Here is a 22663-nt window from a genome sequence, read left to right on the forward strand (position 1 = left end):
GTCAGCAAATGCAGTAAAGTAGAGATACACGACGGTAAATGTGGATAACTCAATGTATCGAGGCTAACAGGAAGACTTAGTGACCTCTTAAGGTGAACGCAAGGGCGCACAGTTGGAAGCAGATACACCCCTTTGCATTAGGTACCACACAGGGGGTGAAAGGTCTATTACACTTGCCTTTTAACAAAATTGAGCGTTGCATGTATTATGCAAAATTTGAATACACAGACTCCAAAATGGCAGCATTGCAGCCAAAGTTGGGTGTTTATCATACAAGTCCATTAGCATATTGCCAACTAATGATAATGTTTACATATATGACATGTCAGACGACCAGACCAGACCTGGCTGCATATTTGGGGGATATTTGTCAGTCTGCGAGTGCTTCTTGCTGAGTCTAGAAAACCAGAGGCCTCTTCTCAAACTGCCTGTGCTCACTGTGGATGATTTAATTGCGAGGGTGGGTGACAGAGGAGTTCAGGCCCAGGGGTCAGTGGGTCAACCTTATTTTCTCACCCTGGCTTCCTGGGTCCGTGGAGATGGGGGGTCAGTGTGTCAAATTAAATCTCATTCCCGGGGTTTCTCTCCCTACTGTCATGTATATTCATTGGTGCTCCAGGTGCCTACCACTTCTGGAAATTCAAAAAAAGGTTAACTGCTAAAATAAATAATAAAAAATGCCCCCTGTTAAAACCATTGACCTTGCGGAATAAGCTCTGCAGCTAAGCACAAGTATCTTTTTTTCTTGATATAAAGACTAAACTACCAGGTTTAAAAAATTAGCTCCTTTAGCTCTGATTAAAAATACACAAACGTTATTATTTTTGATGTCATTAAAGAAGGTTATTCAGATTTGCGGTTTAAAACAATCCATTTGTGCTCTTAAATGTCCTTGGAGACACAACTTGAAAAAGTGAATCCATTTCACGCCTTTCTAAAATAGAACTTGCTGCTCTTTTAATAAATGCAGATTGAATATGCGTACATTAATGCACGGCTCTGTGTTCATCTGCTTTATGTTCTCTGTTTCAGATGGATATGTGCACCTGTGTGATAGGGCACCTGCACTTGGCTTATTAAAGGCTATATATTAAAACGCAGGCGCACAAGATGGCTCCATTTAGCTTTTATTTCACAAATTCAGAGTAAGCCTAACCCTGGTTCAAAGGCCAGCTTCAGGGTGACACTTAGCATAATTGCATAAGTGTCTTAACTGTTTCCCCTCCAGCTCTATGTGGTCATTTATTATAAATGTGCTGGCGAGAATCCCCTTAACTCATTCTGCTATGACACATTATACCACTGCTATGCTTATGTTTTTAGCAAGTCTGCATATATTGATTAATGATACCGATGGAATACTAACTCCTTGTATTAATATATCTACCAAAAAAAAAAGTCTATAAATATTCACAATCTCAAATGGGACCATTGCAATTTAATTGTAAGAATACCATTGTATGACAAAATGATTAATGGACATAAAATAGTGTGATAGAGTCCCAATAAATATTTGGGTGTTAATTAGTGTGTGTGCTACAGAACATTCTTACACTGTAAAGTAAAAGCCATGTGTTTTACTTGCTTACTCAGATAAGAGCATTTAGTATTCAGTTGACTTTCTGCCCAAAGAATATAGCCCTTCTTAAATACATTTTCCTTCCTCCGTTCCTCCTTCTTTTGTTCCCTTTGTACAGATCGAAATTCATGCTGAGGAGAAGGATATTCGTCTGCAAATGCACACCACGCAGTTTGGTATTAATCTGATTCAACCTGGTCTTTCCAACTGAATTTTTAGATCCCTAATATCGTTCCAATGGTGCTGCCGTGACCAGGATTAGTTGGCCTAATGATCTGGCAGCTCATCTCACACTCACTGTTCCTGAACATCTGAGAAGAAGTAAAGAACACTCTTGCCCCCACATCTCAACACAGTCCCGCCGGCTGTTGGAATTGGGATCTGGGATCTAATTGAGCCAATTAGTAAGTATTTATGTGAAGAGCTTCTTGTGCACTTCAGCGGGATCATGATATTCTTCACTGTAGCCTGTAGGCTTCGTGTAAAACATGCATTGCAAGCAAAGCAGCACTGGGGGCTCAGCTCATAGAATGAGTTACATCCTTGATGTTCTTTGCACACACAAGGCCACTTGGTGCCAAAAACACCATTTTGGACCATTTACTAACCTCATCCCAAGGTGTCGCGTCCCTGCTACCTCAGACTGAGTAAGGCTGGGCAGTGTTAGTGGGGGTTGACACCTGCAGGCGGGTTGATGGTGATATCAGATGCCCCAGTAGGGGCAGATCTGTCTCGAAGGCCCCAGGCGATGTGGCCTGATAAGCCACTGGCCCCGGAGTCAGTGCAGGTAGGACAAACTCAATTAGCTCCTGACAAACCTCCTCACGGCCCGGCTCAGACTCTGCAGCACAACCTGAGCCCACTGGCAGCCGCCAAGCTGACCTCTCCTCCAGGGGCCACTGCCATCTTTTACCGCTTCAACACACAGCCAGGGACTCATTTGAAAAAAAAAAAGCAATGACTGGAGGAGGGTGCTGAAAAAAAGAAGCTTGCAGGGTGTGTTCACATGAGGTAAACAAACGAGGAAAACTACTTGGTAAGGATTATATGATACTTTGCAATCAGCTTCTGATTGAAAACCTCTCCGACTGATTCTGCGTTAATGGCCGTCAGGGTAATATGAGGTCAATGTACTTTCAGGGAAGGCGCTGTTTCCCATTGTTTGGTGACCTGAATGCGTGTTTTAGCTGTAGAAAAATACGAAAGATGAAAACATTGTGGAAGGAGGCGTGGTCTGCTGTGGTTTGGTTGGAGGCAAGCTGAGCACTCCTTGGGGACACATTTGAATCTATGACAAGGAGGTCCCTAATTTAGGAGATTCTCAATCATTATTCATGCTGAAGCATAAAAAAAGAGCAGTAAAACGGTTGGACTTGCAATTTTTTTTTTAATCAAATAATACATGAACACCAAATGTTAGACAAAATGTCCATGTTTTTCACAATTATGAAGTAAACTGCAAAAAATTGCTATGAATTTTAATTTGTCCCCATACATACATACATACATACCCCATAAATACCCCCTATAAATTAAATCATAGTTAATGTTAGTAGTTAAACTTTGCCAAATGGCTATCATCAACCTGTGCTAGCAGTACGTTCAAATGTTGGATAGTCCTTAACTTCCTTGTTGATCAGCATGACTGACAAGTTGACAGTTATTTTCCTAAGTCAAATCTACGCTGTAAAAAGGAAGTTGAGAAGATGGAAAAAACAGGAAAAGATGACAAAAAGGTAACTGATATGTGACGAGAGTGTTTGTGGTGCCAAAGAAGATTGAAGGGCCTCAATCAATAGTCTTTAGGCTGGGCGCTATAGTGCCTGGTTCCCTTTGAGGGACCATGCACTCTGAGGTCTGTACAATTAAGTCTCTCGGTCTCCAGTTTGGGATTATATTTAGCTGCTCCACAGCAGCGCTGATATCTTCTTTATAAAGCAATGAGCTCACTCCACTATGACAACATGAGCCCCACGCTCCGGCGGCACCATATGATAGCCCAGACCGAGAAGTACTGTAGATCACATCTATTGATCCCCCGCCATCCCCCCACCTCCTGCTCTTTCCTGTTGGGGAGATGCTGCTGGCAGGAAGGAGAAGGCCTCTTGTGATATAGGCACTGCTGTTTGTCTGACGTAAACCGTCTGGGTCGCACAGGGCAGATCTAGTTCTTATAAGGGGCTGAGTTCACTATGTTGATGGAAGCAAATGCCGTGTAATAGAAATATTTGTCAGTGGGGGAGGAAAGAGGGGTCCTGGAGATCCGCTAAACTTATTTTGCAGAGTAAAACTGGCATGATTTTAGAGTCCAGTGCGCACCAAGTCTAGTTCTCCATGTAGTACATTCAGGATTAAAAGTGTAGTGTATTTCATTTCAACCAAAGTCTCCATTACATGTGTTTCGTCACATTTTATCAACATGAACAACAATGGCCCATAAAGTATAAGTATATAAAAAGGAATTATGGGCCTGCTATCTGACAACCGGTGTTACAGAAAAGATTTGTATTAATCAATATATAGATGTATTGTCGATGCATCAAATGTGGTATTATATGTTACATTACTAATACTACTAATTAATTGGAGAATACTGTATCCTTTAATACAGGCAGTGTGTGTGTGTGTATGTATGACCGGTTCAATGGAATCTTCAGGAAACTAAATACAATCTAACTAGTAAATATTAAATTAAGAATACAATAGAAAAACAAAAAGTGGTCCTTTACATATCTTGGAAAAAAAATATAGAGGAAAACATAAATTTGTACAGATGTATGTCTTGTATATAAACTCAGAACAAAAGAAGACATTCAAAACATAGGTTGCTTTATCATAAATATAAGTGTTATTCCTGAATGTGCGCATGCATGCAGACAGAAAGAAATATTATGATCAAGGGTTAAGGCTATTTAACGCAGTCCAGTGTAAATCACAGGTTTAGACACAGTGACTGTTCGTACGGGGTGGGGGGGGAGACAGAGGCATAGCGCCATGCATGAAATTACTTCATTAATCTTCCTCTGATAGGCTGTTCTTGTTTAGGAGGGAACTCTACCTGCTCCAAACAAAGAGCCTATCTTGTCTCCACCATAAATTATCATTCCCATCAAAAGACGAGCCAAATACAAACAGACGACACATACGCCAAATGATCAGGCCAAAAAAAAGCAGCTTTATCAATTTCCCATGAAATTGTACACAATTATATATGTATTTTTGTATAGGTTCACAGTCAGCGCGGTCATTAGGAAGCATACAATAGCATACTTATTATGTCGAAAAATGACAGTAGCATCAAGCCACACGACGCAAATTACAGCTAAATAAATCGATGATGCTTAAAAAGACCATTGCTGTGACGATGTTTGCGGGCTATGGCAGACATCGTCATAGCAATGGCCTCTAGCTTTTTACAAGCTCATCTTCACCAGCTGCCACATATTTCCCATAAATAGTGCTGGTAATAAAAAGGCGGGTAGACCTTACTGATTTATACAGTGGGGTCCGCCACCGCGCCATTCAGGAATAATTAAACTTTGGGGGATGTTTCATGAATTAATGTGTCTCCTTCAAGGGGCAATCTAAACATACATTTCAGCGCACGCCACGTCTGGTGTCTGTGGACAAGCAGCCGGGAGGTGGGGGCTCTGCCTCTGAGGGGCAGGTTCAACAACCAGCCACTCAATGTAACTATTTGATTGCACTTCGCGCTGTCACGGTGCTCTCCTAAGGAGATGTTTGCTTTGTGACTTGCATTCAAATAGGTTGGAAAGTTTCAATGCAACGTCTGAAAACGATTTATGAAACAGAAATGGGACAATGTGATTATTTACCCGATTTTTATATCATACATGCTCAATGCGTTTTATTTATGTCAACGTTTCCCGATGCCATGCCAAACTATTAATTCTAACCCTCGACGCTGTGAGTTTATGTACAGACCTGCTTTGTGTAAAAGTTGTAGCGGGTGCGAGGTTGGCCTGGCCCACACAGAGGAGACTTGGTGAAGCTGTCAGTGGGAATGGGAGCTGCTGCTGTGACGGGCAGTTTCAATATTGATTTCATAAATAAACAAAGCTAACCATCGATCCTAATGTTATTTTGCATTTCAATTACTGCTCAGAAACATAACCTTCAAACAACTGGCTGCTCAATACCAATAGCCTTCACTGATAAACACCCATATCGTTATATCATAATATATCGCACACTTATTTCACTTTGTCGACCAAGTGGAACAGAATGTGCCTTCAGTCGCGTGACATATTGCAGATTAAGTTTTAGAAACATAATCTTTTTTTAACAGCTGTTTCTTGAGTTATTTTGGGAACTTGTATGAACTGCATGCGTGTTTGTGTGTGCAAAAATCTGTCTGTAAATTAAGAGGAACCCTTCAATGTTGGAGCAACAGGAAGAAGTGCTGACGCGCCGTGTCAGTGATAGCACTCGGCTGCCACAAGGGCATAAGAGCCCACGTAGGCTAGCATTATCCTTCTAGTCTAATGGAGCTAGTTATTTTTAAACAGATTCTCACACTGCAGCAGAGGTGTTCAAGGTTATCATGGATGAGAAATCAGGTGGGGCACGCGTGATGACACTAGGTGGTACCCACAGTAAGCTAGTAGTATGGTATGGTACCCGATTTCTGAAAGTTACAGGTGGTCCTCGGTTTACGTTTCCTGATTACAAATTCATTAAAAACTTCAATTTGGTGAGTAAACATGAGACTCGTTTAGGAACTAGCTACAGCACATGCTGTGGGGAATATACATGCCGAGCGCAGGACTTAGATACACTATGTACTTGCTCAGCCAGACTGAGGAAAAACTTCATTATGACTCCCAAGAGGCAGTGCGCCAAAGAAAAGAAAAGCCATCACCACGGAAGTGCACATGAACATCATAAAAAGCTCAGAAGCTCATCAATATTAGCCGTTCTTTTGGTCCCAACAAATGGTCATGACCATCATAAAGGATAAGGATCACTGAATGCTAATGAATGGCAGAGGGGTCATGGATTCAGTGCACTGTTACAAGGAGATCTGGGTGAAGAAATGGGGGTGTTATCCTTCCAGACTAGCCTGGGACAATATTTTAATGACGTAGGACCCACAGGTTGTTTTGTTTTGATTCATGTATCAGTTAATTCTTGTTGTAAAATTTAATTTTTGGATCCTTCATGTGTTCTGTGTACAGTGTAAGTGACTTAGGAGCAACTTGCGTTAAAAAAAGTTCTACATTTTTGACAACTACAAATTAAAGTGCATAACAATTGACGGGAATTTCCGTTCCGCCCAATAAAAAAACTGGCATCAAGACACTAAAGCAATCTCAGAGAGGCGATGAAAAATGAGCTGTCATGTTGTTGTTATGATAGGTATACATTCAGCTAATGGTAGTAGCTAAACTCAGTATCATTAGTGCACACGCGTGGCATAGCTTGTCGGCATAGCTTTTTTTTTTGTACTAAAAGCAGAAAGAGGCGTTTGAATGTTGGCGCCCCCTAGGCAGCTGGAGAAACCTGCTGCATACAGTAACTTTATTTCAAGTACAGTATGATTTAGTTCTGACTTACACTAAAACTGGACTTGCATTACATTCTGGGAACCCGAGGACCACCGGTATTAAAGCCAACCACGGCACATTAGCACCGTGAAACAACAACCGTAAAAATCTTGAAATACTGTCTAAATATCCCATTCACATTGTGGTTGGTTTTGTGTTGAAATGGGTTGTCTACAAAGACAAAATGTACGCTTTAAATACAAAAGGGTTGCAGTTGCAGTCCCTTACGACCAAGTCTATACTTGGCATGTATGAAGTGGAATATCTATGGCACCATAGAATATCGAGCATCTAAGAAGTGTTAATATACTCTACATCCCCATTTGGCCTGGGGACTCGCGCCCCTCTCTCCTCATTCAGCTCAATTTGAGTGACACATTTACAGTGAAAGTAATGATACTAGATACCAGAAATGAGAAGGCTCCAGCGTGGCCAGTGGACTCAGGAATCTCTCTAATGAATTGGACAACAAAGCCCTGTTGGTACAAGGAAGAAGTATTTAGAATGGGGTGACAGACTGAATTTATAGACATCACAGACGGCACAACGCCTCCTGAATGCAGGCGGCATGGGAAAAGATGGGCCAGTCAGCTGGAGCGGCAACTTCAGAGGCCAGAGAGGCTCGCGGCTCCTAGCGGGGTGGCCATTCCCAGCCGGGAGCCTCTTTTGGTAATGTATTCTGAAACCAAATTATCGTAAGCTGATCCCATCTGGATAGTGTCTGTGCACGGCTGCTTTGGTTACCCACCATTGCCTCTACCCTGCGATAGCATCTCCATGAAGACAGCAAAAATCTGATTAGGCCAACAACAATGAAACACTTGGTCAAAGAGCAAAGAGCTTTTAACTTAAGATACACTAATGCAATTCCTTCGCCTTGTTTTCTGAAACCTAATAGGAATCAAGCGGATGGACTCCTGCATGGGTGTTTGCAGGCTCTAATGCAGCAAGCTGGGAATAATGTCAAATAAATTGGAATCTAATCCATCATTATGTGCTAACTTCTATCTGCCTCGCCAAAGAAATACAGGAAAATAGTCGAAATTCATGAGGGGAAAATGGATAGCGGAATTAACTGTTTAAAGCAGTGGCAATGATGAGATACAGCAAAGCCAGAGTAGTGATGAGTAAAAACCACAAACTGACCGGCTGACACTCAGGTGTGCATGTGTGGAGCAGCAATATTTAGTAATACAAATTAGCCACTACAATCACTAAAAACTTTGTGTAACTTGCAAGAAAACAAATAGCAAATCTTATTTGTGGCAAATAAATCACAATGAATAAATAAATAATGTAGTCAATGCAACTTATACCTTGTTATCAATCATTTAAATATGCAAACATTAAAAAAAAAGCTTTGTTTCTTTACTCTGAAGGCAGCGGCAACGTCCTGAGGTCAATTTACAGAGTGATACTAAAGTGATTTTACAATGTTACTCTGTTAATTACATGCAGACCATACATCCCACTCGTCCTCTCATCCTGCCTAAAGTGTGTGTATGTGTATTTGTGAGTGTGTGTGAGAGTCAAATGCCACTGAACGCTTCCTTGAAAGGGGCCTGCTTCTGAACTAAAAAGTACTTGATGTAAATTATGTTTAGTTGTTTAGGGTACAAATGACATGCGGTAAAATATATATATATATATATATATATATATTTATTATTTGCCTGGTTATTGAGGGAAAAGAAAACCCATAAAATAGTTTACTGCACAAATAATTCTACAGTAGATTACACCTGTTCATAATTACAAATGTAAGCTATAATACAAAGTATTAGTAAAGTGCAGGTATAAAGATTCAATTAAAATTTCAATATTCATGTGAGCGCATACATTACTTTAACTGAAGTTAAAGAAGAACATGTACTAACATTAAAATATGAATATTAACATAATACTGAAAAGTTCAATGATTTAATGTGAATTTTAATTCACATTAAAAAAGACTGCTACGTGTTTGTCTGTTGTGAAATACTGAGGAGTTGAGCTGAGTGAAGCTGAAAAATGAAATTATTTTCAAGGTATATGTAAAAAAAAAAGTGAAATGTAATGTTCGTGCTTCTGCGTTCTATGTTGTATTTTTTTTACAAATAAAATATTACTACATGCTTCCAACTTTAGATGAGTACATATAAGGTTCGGTCAACAATTCACCAAACACATGAACCATTTGGACATAATCATATCTGCTTAAAAGAAACAACAATTACAGATATTTCTGATTTAAGTTCCACCTGGTGTGTTGCTGACATAATATAATGTGTGGGATTTTTATCACACCTGAAAACAGAATGTTTCTTAAAGTAAATATTATTTTATATATTTATATAGTTGCATGACTGCACTCACAACTTTTTAATTGCAGTGATTAATAAAAGCAAAACATGGGTTGAATAAGGAGACATCTGTTATTCATTTGTTTATTGTTGCCATACTATCTCTATCTAAATGTATAATTTATAACAAAAATCATATAATCTGCAATATATAATACTCACGATAATTCAAATGTCAGATCATTTGTGCCAGTTTTATTTAAATTGGAACTTCAATTTCTGCACTCGAACATAAAGCATGTCTTATTAACTGAGATGTTCAGGAAATGTATTTTTTTAGATGTCTGACTTGTCTTTTGTATAAAAAGTATGCATTAAGTCCAACTTTTGGACATTTCAAACACCTTTGTTAAAGTCTATATAATTTGTGGGACATTCAAACTGTGCATTTAAGTTGGATTCAATTGCATTTTTAAAATAAATATAAATATTCAATAAATATATTAATAAATATAAATATTTTTAAAAATTTGAAAAAATCATATGCAATGATGCAGAATCAGGTAACGCAGAGTGCTGGGCTGAGGTGGAAGCCTTTTTCGCTGCCGCTACTGGGACAGAGCACCCAGCCACTGGGTCTTTTCATCCATCTCGCCCTGGCTTCCCATATTTCACTACACAATTTACACACTACACTTCTATATAGGCTAGCATTTATATCAACAGAACTGTATTTTTCTCCCATGCACATCCTAGGCAACCGTGAATATAAACTCATCAGCCATCATCTTTTGAAGTAACTGGACATGTCTGACGGTTTTATTTAGGATAAACAGCCCAAGTTGAGCAGGATAGACTTAATTGATTTTACACGCTATGAATGGACTCTTTAAAACTCGGGATAAGAGATGTTGCCACACAATGAATCCACATGCAAAGAGTTTATTCTGCCCTGTTGCTCTGAACAGTTGTCAATAAAGCCTGTAACGTGCAGGATGTAAATAAGAGCAAAGTAGGAACTGTGCTTCACTCTCAAACTGGAAAAGTTCACATGAACTGACAGAAAAGAAAAGAACACAGTTTGAAATGCAGACAGGACACAATGCAAAGCAAAAAGTAAAAGAGTAATTGAAGACAAAAATAATATTTCAAAGAGGAGTTACAACGAAAAGTGAAAGAAGTGAAGGAAGAAAAAGAGCACCTACTGGTTATGATAGCTGAGAGGGTCTGGAAGACAAAGTTCTGAAATGTCCATCAGTCCAGTTTTAGCATTCCAGGAATGAGAGGAAGAAGAAAGAGCAACCAATTGAGACCGGCTTCTTCCCCCAAATGACAGCGAAGCACCCTCAGAAACGTTGCTGCTGAAACCCCCCTCTAGCAGCGCTTCCCCCAGCCAGCACAGGTATGTTGGACTCTGATGGACTGAGTGGCTGCGCGTGTGTGTGAGGGAACATGTGTGTTGTGTATGTGTTTATGTATAGAGATGTGTGGAAAGAAGAGTGTGTCTCTTAGTGTATGAGAGTGCATGTGAGTGTATGACAGAGAGTTGGGGAGGGGGGGGCAGAGAAGGGGAGGGACAGACAGAGAGAGAGAGAGCGAGAGAGAGAGAGAGGAGGGAAGCGCAGGCAGCGGCGGGATGAACGCTGGGATGGAGAGCGCGAGCAAGCGAGAGGAATGACTCTTTCCACAGGCGGGATAGGGCTCTTTAAGACTCAAGGGCCTGATGAATATGGAACAGCTGCTGTTGGCTGGCTCCGAGGGGGAGGACTTAAAGCGACAGAGGGGCCGGCAGAGCGCCGGGGAAGTGGGATCCAAAATGCTGGCCCTCACACACTCTCCACCCCGTGCATGGAGCACAACACACTTACAGGTCCTAAATCACGGTACAGGTCCAGCTCTAAAAACTTGTAAAACAAAGTGTAGCAAGATGAGAACTACTATGAGTGAGTAATCAGTATATACTACATAGTAGGCTCAGTAGACTCAGTAGAGCACAGACCGCCACCAAGGCCAAGCACTACATCCATACCTCCTGCATGAAATTTGATAAATCTTCTTTATCGCATTTTTACCCGAACTGGAAAATAGTTATGTAGTAGCAGTTCAGAGATATTTAGATCCCCAATTAAACTGACAAACTAGCAAAGTTTAGCCATTTCTAATTCCCAAATCCTGTTCACTAACAAACAGCAACAACAGCTAACCTCTATTGGAGAATCATCACTTCCTGTGAAGACTGTCAAAATAATTCACCCTAAAAGACAGACACTGCTTTGAATGAAAAGGAAAATCATTGTTAAGTTATTCATTTGCATACCACACGTTAGTGAAAATTAAAGCAGTGTAACTTGGTAATGGTAATGGTTTTATTTCATTTGAACATGCATCAGATTACAATTGAATGCATCACATAATCAGTTCACAGTTCCACATGTCCAAAAGGAGTAGGAAGAAGCAAAGCTTATTAAATCCTACCCCTCCACCTGGTACTTTTACAATCAGTAACTGTTACATTTGTTCACTTCCTGCCTTTGTAATATAATTTAATTGTAATTAATTTTCTTTTTTTCATTTAAAAAATGTTTTTAATTTGTTTCGTTTTATTTTTTAATGGTTTTATTTCATTTGAACATGCATCAGATTACAATTGAATGCATCACATAATCAGTTCACAGTTCCACATGTCCGAAAGGAGTAGGAAGAAGCAAAGCTTATTAAATCCTACCCCTCCATCTGGTACTTTTACAATCAGTAACTGTTACATTTGTTCACTTCCTGCTTTCCTAATATAATTTAATTTTATTTAATTTTCTTTTTTTAATAAAAAAATGTTTTTAATTTGTTTTATTTTTTAATGGTTTTATTTCATTTGAAAATGCATCAGATTACAATTGAGTGCATCACATAATCAGTTCGCAGTTCCACATGTCCAAAAGGAGTAGGAAGAAGCAAAGCTTATTAAATCCTACCCCTCCATCTGGTACTTTTACAATCAATTTGTTCACTTCCTGCTTTCCAAATATAGTTTACGGTTTTTTTTTCGTCACGTACCGAAGTACGAGGTTATATGACCATCCAATGACATAATGGGTACCATAGTAACTGTCAATATAGTGATATATATATACAAACAACAGCTCAGAACTTTTCCCAGCAGTCGACTCCTCCAAACTGGATGATTACTGTTAAAAACCTGCTACATACATCTTTAAAAGTGTCACCAAATGTGTCTGTATAGCACATTAAAAAAAAGCCTCAACAGCAGCCTAAACCACAGTATAGACGCTACACCAAGTAGGCAAGTGCATTTGCAGCACTTCACTTCCAAAATGCAATAGCTTTCAAACCACTAAGGACAGTTAATGTATTTATTGAGCTGCGTTGCTGGTTCCATTTGCGGGTGTTACATGTGAGAGAGCATTGTGAACCTTTCGCCACCTGCGAGAGATGATCTCTAGCTATAACTCATATTCTGCAGGCCCATCATCTTCTAAAGCAGCGGAAAATCCAGCTCTGCTACTCTAACCTCGGCTTTAGAAGCGCCTGTGTTTCAGTGTTGATCAAGCTCAGTAAGAATGTCGAGAATGCAGATACCATTTCACAGTCAGCGTGGGTCACTGTGTTATTGTATCCCCGCATTATAGTGGTACTCTTTGGAGAGGAAAAGAAATTTTTAAGCAATAATTCAAAAATACGTCTGTTTCCCGCTAATTGTGGATACTTTGTCCCGACAATGATGACAGTGGCTTCCGAGTGGAAATAAGACCAGTGGATTCATGCAGCATTTGTGCTGGATGCAAAGCAGGAACAGTATAACCCCTGGAGAGGAATCCTGTTCCATTCATCGGCTCACGTTTCTATAATCAATGCAAAAACATCACGCAATCCTTATTGATCATCACAGGCCTATTGGCGTCCCCACCATGCCACAGATTGCAAAAGGATCTACTTTTTTTTGATACAAAAACATATGACTACATAAATGAAATCCAATTATGAATGGTGCCAAATCCAGCACCTGTCAGCCTGATTCCTAAGATAGGAATAAAAACACAGTAGTAAGACTTCACCGAGACACTCTTCCTCGTACAGAGACGAAAATAAAACAAAGGCATGTTTTAAGTTGGGCTTGAAGTCAAACAACCATATAAGACGATCCTTGGAGGAAGTGGCGATAATGTCATGACACATAATAGCATCCATCTACCTAACCTGCTTACTGACTTTCACCTTGGTAAGCGCCTCCATGTGACAAATCTCATATCTTACATGTTTTTATTTGCTTCGCCAAAGCTTTTTAAGTGACATCCCGACTTGTGCGTCGCGCCGTGTGAGCTATGAAAGACCCCGCCGAAAGCTGCTATCGCTCCTCCTTATCAGCACTGTTATGAAAAATCACAGGATGTGACAGTTGATTTGACATGGAAGGATCTGATAGAAATAAAGAATAGAGCTGCGTGAGGCCGGCACTCTATCACAAGGCATGAAAAGTTAAAGCGGTAACAGGAGTAGGACAGCGGCTGATTATGTAATCTGTTGGGATTGGAGCATACCTCAACAGAAAGTAACATTGTCACTGTGCAAATCAAATATATTTGCTCATTTATCTGCCTGCAATATGGAATGTAAGACTGGAATATGAGAATAAACATGAGAGTGTACTAAACTCTTGTGATACTCATGTATCAGTTGAAGTAAAGATGACTACATGAAGTGCCTTTAGTACTACAAATCAGGTAATATAGTAAATGATCATTGTAATGCAGTGTAGTGATTGTGGAGTACATATCTCAACTACAGTAATAAACTACAACTATGTATCATGATAAACAGACATAAAAATTGCAAGTCCATCCAATAAGTGAGAGCATATGATTCCAGATTTAAGAAGAATAGGCTACTAAGTTTTGATTACGCAGTGATTAATTAAGTGTGTGGACGCTAGCTAAACATAGCCACAGGTGCGTCATTAAACATAGGAAAGGGTATTTAGGATAAAAGGTGTATAATTACACAATAGTTTACCTCAAAGCGACAAAAGAGATGAGAAAGGTAAGCTAACTAACACATAAAGTACCTTTCTTCATGCCACTGTCCCAGGTGACAGCCGTACTGCCGTACTGCCGGGTCGCTGTGGTAAAGTGGTACAGTAGTGGTGGTGGATGTCCTGGTTGTTGCGGTGGTGGGTGTTGTGTTGGCTCTGTGTTCCCGGGACGCGCCGTATAACTGTCACACACCACGGCCTCACTGGCAACTCCGCCTCCGGCGCGCGCCTATTACACAAACAAACACACCCACCGGCAACTGAGCTGTGCGAGCCAGGTCAAACAGAAATGTGTCACAATAGGGTGATAGGTTATGATATTAAATGATTGAAATTATTAAGCAGTGTATATATTTCACAACTTTTTAAAGTATTTTAAATAAAGTTATACAGTATATTTCATATTTTTTGTAATTTTTAGTGATGATGAAAAGAATGAAATACATTTAAATATATTAGTATGTAATAAATACATTTACACAGTGCATTTTTCTTTGATTTTCTTCATTTTTTGTGTTAAATTTTTTTGGTTTAATCTTCATTTCTACAGGGCCCACATGCAAATGGACCGGCTAGACCCCTGCCTTATGGAAACTAAGTCCAGGGTCAACGGTATAAAACCAGGGGGTCACCCCACTGACAATGTCTGCATTGCAATTCATGATGATGCAATCCATGACCTCTCATGGTCCATAAACAACAGTTAGACAAATTCCTATATTAGATAACTATCAGAAGACAAATATTATCAATATAATATAACTCACTACACAGTATTGCCTTCATTAAGTAATGAGAGGTGTTCCTGCACAATTCCCACCATCATGCTTCTGCTGTGGGGGATCCGGTTTGTGACAGCTGAAAGCAATCTCCACTAGAGGGAGGGCTCTCTCACAACAAGGCCACGCTGCAACTTATTTAATTATTTCCCTCACAAAGATATTCATAAAACAGATAAATGACAGCCAGAAGAGTGCCAACAAGCAAGCACACAATGGACACTCAAGTGCTCTGACTTGCTCAGCACAAAAAAGCCTCTCCATTACAAACATGTAATTATTGTCCTTCATAGATTAATTCATGCTGCAAGATAGAAATGGCCTGCAGACTATTGATGGTGGAAATTAAGTGACATGAAAAGAATTATATTGTCACTCTGAAAGTATCATTGATTATTTTTGAATGCAATTAACTGTATTCGAAAATCGGTCCTGAACATGGAGCCATATCATCATTTGAGAGAGATATAAAGACCAAATTATCCCATCATAGAGAAAATCTATAAATGTAATGACCCCGCCCCGCTTTTACTCATCTTTTAACTGTGTATTAACCAATGAATGTTGTATTTTGGTGTGTCTTCTATTCTGTTTACTTGCTTTATTCAACTCCATTCTTCTGTAAAGTGTCTTTGAGTATTTTGAAAAGCGCTATACAAATAAAATGTATTATTATTAAATGTATTATAGCACTTTAGCACTAAGGAATGACAACAGCACCCACTTTCAGGTGAATTAAGTAACCAGTCAGTGGTTCACAAACTTAAAAAACATCACTTTTAAATAGAACTAATAGAAACATTTCAATAAGTCGCAGATGGTGATGGTGTCTGCAAAAATACAACCAATATTGGCACACAAGGCAGCTTTTAGATATGTTTGTTGATAGCAACCAATTATTTCCTCCAAGTGTAAGCTAATGGTGTGTGTGTGTGTGTGTGTGCTCGTGAATGTGTGTGTGTGTGCATTGTCTGAAAGCCATCCGCAATCCACCTGTGATTATCTCTCTCTTGCTTGCACTGATGGCCCGACGCTTAAGAAGTGAAGTGCTCTAAAAATACATTTTTGACACAAGACAATCCAAAGCACTTTCAAATTAGAAAGGATGAAGGCACACACACACACACACACACACACACACACACACACACACACACACACACACACACACACATATTGTCTCTCTATCTTGAGAAGCCATCAGTTAGGAATCAGACATGTTGCACGCTTATTCTGCAACCTGTCATAAAAACCTGTTTTTAGCCTCCCATCAAATCTGGACATATGCTGTATTGATTAAGTAGAATATCACTTTTGAATTGGCAGATTCAAAGTGTCATGGCCGCTGTTTGTTGTGTAGTGTCCAGGAGGCAATGAAGAGAGATTGGCGTTCCTCGACCAGTGGAACAATGATGAGATGAAGAATGATGTCCACCAGTTCCATCAGGAGGACACTGAGATGTTGACACTGAGGCCAGCTGTGAGACATAATCCCTCCAGCATGGCCAAGGTCCTCCAAGGTCCAGAACGCCTCACCAGGGAGGTGCCCAGGACTAGATGCTGAGGCACATCCACTAGCTCCAGCGGCTCTACTCTGAGCTCCTCCCGAATGACCAAGCTCCTCACCCTCATCTCTTATGGTGAGTTCAACCACCCAACGGAGCAAAGTCTTTTGGGTTGCTTGTATTTGTGATCTTCTTCATAGACGGAGGGGAAATTGAGAGCTTTAACTTCTGGCTGAGATCTGTCTTGGCCACATTGGTCCAGTCCGCATTACTGCAGAGACTTCGCTGATCTGCTAGTCAATCATGCGCCAGTCTTCAAGACTCTGATATAACCATGATCTCAGATTTGGAGGTGCTTCCCACTCAGCTGCAAAAACACCCCACTAAACACTGAAGGTCACAGCCTGATGAAGCAATCAAGACTACATCATCTGTGAATAGTAGAAACAAGATCCTAAGTTCCCAAAACTGGACCCCTTCAACAGAGAAGGAGGCTCCTGCTCTGGTTGTACAAGAACTAAATGGAACGTAGTAGTGTGCCACCAACCCCCTATTCCCAGAACACCAAAAGGGACATGATGGAATGCTTTTTCCAGGTCCACAAAGCACATGAAGACTGGTTGGGCTCCCATGCACCCTCCAGTACTCTTGGAAGGGTGTTGAGCTGGTCCAGTGTTCTGTGACCAGGTAAAAAAAAAAACAAACATCTATGGAGCTGATGTTGGCCTAATGCTCATACCCTTATCTCCAGTACTTTGGAATATACGTTCCCAGGGAGGCTGAGAAGTGTGATCCCATAATTGTAAGCAATTGCAAGTTATTCCATATTTTGACATGTTTCTTACACGCAAAACGTGTTTAAAAAAGGATAGACTCAAGCTAGATCCCAGATTGAATGAGGACAAGCAGAATATAGAAAACAGATACTATGAGTAACTGCACCTTCATGTGCAAAGTAGATGATGCCAGGGAACATCATGTTATGTTATGAAGGGCATTGACGTGTGTGTGCATTTTACTTTAGTTGTTGGTACAGATAAAGGCACACACACTTGAAGGCCCCTATTATGCAAACGTGACATTTTAATGATGTTATAAGAGTAATATGAGCCCCGAGAACCTTTTTATGATCACCAAACGTGACAAAACTCTTATCATCTCTCTAACTTGTTTGCGTCACTTTTGAGAAAAGAGACACGCAACATTGTGAACGAAAAATCTCCTTGGTCATGAACTCCACTTCATAGAGAATGTCAACAGTGTACCATTTACATAACTGATTTCAATATTAACCAAGCTACATCGACATTGTTATTGTAGCAGCTAACATGAAAAACTACCATATTTTCCGGACTATAAGTTGCACTTTTTTTTCATAGGTTGGCTGTGTCTGCGGCTTATAAATGAAAAAAACTGTTTATGTTACATAAACTGGACACCTTTTCTGTTCATGTTTATTTTTTGTGTAGCTGAATAACCATTGTGTTAGCATATCTTACACCTATTCAGTCTGTTCTCTATTCTTTTATTAATGTTAGAACTTGCCTTCCAAGAGGATGTAATGTCTGTTTTGGTCAAGTAATGGTAATGGCAATGGTAGAGCCCTATAAATTCCGTTTTATTTTTTCCCAAATTCCGTTTTATTTTTTCCCAAATTCCGTTTTTTCCGTTTTATTTTTTTTTTAATTCCATTTTTGTTTTACCTTTTACTCATTTTACCACAAAAGAGTGCGTTTTAATAATGTTTATGAATAAAATGCACACTAATTAATTAGAAATGAACTTACATTCATTGAGGCGACACAATATTGCACTTTTCCTCAATACTTTACTACTGCATCATGTAACACAACATTGCACCAGGTACTTCAAATAAAACATGTTTGAAGTGAAAACAAATGACATATTAAAAAATAATAAAGTGCTCAACCAGCCTTTTCTCTTCAAGCGAAAATATACTTGACTTTATACAAAACACAGTCAATTTTTTAACATAGAACATATTAAAACAATCTTTTCCACAGTACATAAAGTGCATCAAAACAAGGCAAAATCCTCGACGAAGTCTTTTCTTAAGTCCGCTGACTTGAACGAGGCAGTAACGCATGTCTGTCGGGGCTCCCTGCTAGCGTTAGCGCTATGCGTTTCTTTTTTTTTTTTAGATGACTTTTGGATAACAAGTGGTCATCACATGTGTTTTTTCGCTTCCAGTCAACTGAGTGTTGACAGAAAGTACAAAATAACATGTCACCAGATACATAGAAGTCACCTGGGTACTGCTCGGCTCTGTATTTCGGCGTTAGCGTGGTATTGCGCAACTTCTTCGCAGACGGGGGGGGTGCCATGTTTGAAAAAGGGCGGTAGGCAGGTATTGTGTCACATTGATTACCGACCTCTGGGAACGATTCCCCAGGTTTATGTTCCTCTTTCTCATGAAAACAGCATTTCCGCGATATTCCGCATTCAAAATAATTTCCGTTTTTATTGTCCAATTCCGCGATTCCGTCCGCGATTCCGTGAACGCGGAATTTATAGGGCCCTACAATGGTTTTATTTCATTTGAACATGCATCAGATTTCAATTGAATGCATCACATAATCAGTTCACAGTTCCACATGTCCAAAAGGAGTAGGAAGAAACAACGCTTATTAAATCCTACCCCTCCATCTGGTACTTTTACAATCAGTAACTGTTACATTTGTTCACTTCCTGCTTTCCTAATATGGTTTAAGTTTTTTTTTTGTTGTTTTTTTTGTCACGTACCGAAGTACGAGGTAATATGACCATACAATGACATAATGGGTACCATAGTAAGTGTCAATATAGTGATATATATATATAGCACATCATGACCGGTTCAAGACTCTTCATTCTTGTATTTATCAAACATCAACTGCTTGTATTGTTTCTTGAATTGGCTCATCGTTGTGCATTGTTTGAGGTCCTTACTCAATCCATTCCATAGTTTGATTCCACATACTGAAATGCTGTGGCTTTTTAATGTAGTCCTAGCATAGAAGTGTTTCAAATGTACTTCTTCCCTGAGATCATATTTCTCCTCTCCTTGCAAGTAGTTTGTAAAATAAATTACACGCAAAAAATGCGACTTATACTCCAGTGCGACTTATGTATGTTTTTTCTACCTAATGATGCATTTTTGGCCTTGTGCGACTTATACTCCGGAGCGACTTATAGTCCAGAAAATACGGTATATTTATCTGGCGGACTAACATTCACAGATGGAGGTCTTGTTGTTGACAGAACTAGCATAAAAGATGTTTGGGTAGTGTTTTAAATCATCAAAATACGTCAAGATACTGCAACTATTACATGTTATCATTGTTATCATTGGTGTACGTGATAATGTATGATCACAGCATGTATATCAAACGATGCAACATTGTTTTTTTTTCCAGGCTCCACCTCCCACTTGACCACAAATCACTAGCTAGTCCTTGCTTTATGATGTTTCACGTTACAATGTTTGGTCTATCCGGATGTTGCTTGATGATGACGAAGATGCGGTGGATCAACAATCTCATTCAATCATTCATTTTCTACCACTTTTCCTCACGAGGGTCGCGGGGGGGGGGGGGGGGCTCGAGCCTATCCCAGCTGTCTTCGGGCGAGAGGCGGGGTACACCCTGGACTGGTGGCCAGCCAATCACAGGGCACATATAGACAAACAACCATTCACACTCACATTCATACCTATGGACAATTTGGAGTCGCCAATTAACCTAGCATGTTTTTGGAATGTAGGAGGAAACCGGAGTACCCGGAGAAAACCCACGTATGCACGGGGAGAACATGCAAACTCCACACAGAGATGGCCGAGTGTGGAATTGAACCCTGGTCTCCTAGCTGTGAGGTCTGCGCGGTAACCACTTGACCGCCGTGCCGCCATCAACAATCTCTTTATTGTAAAAACAAAAGAGACTACTCTGACTACTGTGACTCATGTCACATTCATGGCTTCACAGAGTGTCGGAAATCACAAAACTCTTAAACTTTTCATTAATTCTTCTATTGTGTTTTACTATTATAATTATTGCCTGCATGTGTGAGTGTGAATCACTAAAATTCCACTTACAACGCGTCATAGGAACAAAACTGAATGTTTGAATAGTAATCAGAATTTGTAGATAGATTCCTACTCGGCTCCTTAACTTAGTTACACTGTTATTAATCTGGCGGAGGAGGACGAGGCCTGTCAAGAGACAGACGAACACAGAGAGAAAAACAGGAAACATGTCAGGCACAACACGCAAGCGTCTTAAGAATCAGGCATCCATCTCTGGTTCTGTTAAAAAATGCTGCATAATTCAAACCCAAACATTTTTATTTGGGAGATTCAAACTGAATCAGAAGGTCCGAACCGTCTCTCGCTCTCCACTGCTGTCAGCCAGGCCTCCCCTAAATTTCATTTAGAAGACATCTTACTCCCCTTTCTCCTGCTTTTTGATGCTCCGTGCGTCGCTGTCCCTCTGTCCCACCAGCCCTTAGATTTACTTGCTTAACAAATATGGACAGGGGGCTTAAGTGGTTTTTGAAATCTTCAAATGGACTTTGGACTGCCTGTGCTGTGCTGGTGGTGAGAGTCTCTCCGTTCAATCACATGCTGCCTGTATCTGCTATTTTGTGTGTGTGTGTGTGTGTGTGTGTATGCAGCCTCACTGGGTGGAGCGGCAGTCTGGAAATGAGATAAGGATGTCTGATTCATGGGATCTGACAGGAAATCTATATCCTGCAATGTTTATAATCCCGCCATTACTACACAGCCAAATGAAAGAACAATAATCCAATCATTTACTCCCATATTTACCTGAGGCACATTCTCAGCTTTAAAGGCAAAGGAAGCCACCAAGGCAGTAAAAAAAAGACAATATGGGCGAGGGTGGCATGGGGTGAGGCAGCGTTCTCACCTGTTGGGATATCCTGTGTCTACAGCAGGGGTCTCAAACTCATTGTACTTAGGGGCCACTGGAGCTAGGGTCTGGGTGAGACTGGGCCACATCAAGTTTTCCAAAAAAAACAAAAAAACAAAAACGCATTTATTAAAAACAGAAAAATATACAAACTTTTTCAGTGCTTTGGTTCCGATTTTCTACAATAAAAGCTCTGATAAAACATTCCACTGTTCTCAAATATCTTATTTTTTATTTTTCTGCACAAAATAAAATGAAAAATAAACAAACAAATCAAGAATAAAGAAAACCAATCAGTAATAAATAAATATAATAATAATAAAACGGCAAATAATAAAAACTTAAGAAACCACATATAGTTGGTGGGTAGACAAATTATTTTTTTCAGATTAAAATGAACAAAGCATTATTAGAGCCCTGTAGACATGACAAAACACGACTATAGTCACATTTATACTCTTTTTATTTACAACATATTGCGCAACTGCAGGGTCTTGAGACACATGCTAACTCGCAAACTAGAGAGCTAGCGACCTAAACGGTAGCCTACAAGTTATTTCCTTTAAACTTAAAAAAAGCCAAAAACTTACCACTTCCACACGGATAGGGAGGATAACTCTTACAGTTATTTAACCTTTAACATGAACATTAATCAAACGTAATATTTTTTTCTGGGTACATGATACCATACAGCATCCATATCAAACTTTCATATCAAACCGCGTGTTTGAGACCCCTGGTCTACAGGAAGTGGGGTTGTTGACTTGCGTTGCTCTCTATGGAGGTTAAAGGTTACTCATTACTTATCATTAAGACCTGATTGAGTCACGAGTTAAGGTGTAAACACGATGCTAACGTTTCACTCTGACATCTTCCGCTTCTCTTCTCGCACCAAGACAGAGGAGAGGTGTCATTCCGCTCGCTCCGACTGATCCCGTGTTATCCGTAAGAGAGAAGTCCTCCGAGGTAACGTCTCTCC

At 39.9% G+C, this 22663-nt stretch overlaps 1 protein-coding gene across 7 annotated transcripts in view; it reads right to left on the minus strand.

Moving 5' to 3' along the window:
* The window catches only part of esrrb (estrogen-related receptor beta), a 48420-nt gene extending 26666 nt beyond the window's left edge, over window positions 1-21754 (minus strand). The window contains exons 1-3 of one of the 7 annotated variants that reach the window (XM_058090980.1): window positions 21682-21754; window positions 14506-14701; window positions 10634-10670 (exon numbers count right to left, since the gene is read on the minus strand). In XM_058090980.1, the coding sequence (XP_057946963.1) occupies window positions 10634-10670; window positions 14506-14515 (47 nt within the window). In that variant the 5' untranslated portion in view covers window positions 14516-14701; window positions 21682-21754. Of the gene's footprint in view, window positions 1-7553; window positions 7623-10633; window positions 10952-14505; window positions 14702-21681 lie in introns of those variants that run through there. The other 6 variants (XM_058090983.1, XM_058090982.1, XM_058090977.1 and 3 more) reach the window with 6 other exon arrangements.
* Window positions 21755-22663: the final 909 nt, after the last annotated feature.

Source organism: Doryrhamphus excisus, chromosome 13 (assembly GCF_030265055.1).
Source record: "Doryrhamphus excisus isolate RoL2022-K1 chromosome 13, RoL_Dexc_1.0, whole genome shotgun sequence".
Classification (NCBI taxonomy): Eukaryota; Metazoa; Chordata; class Actinopteri; order Syngnathiformes; family Syngnathidae; genus Doryrhamphus; species Doryrhamphus excisus.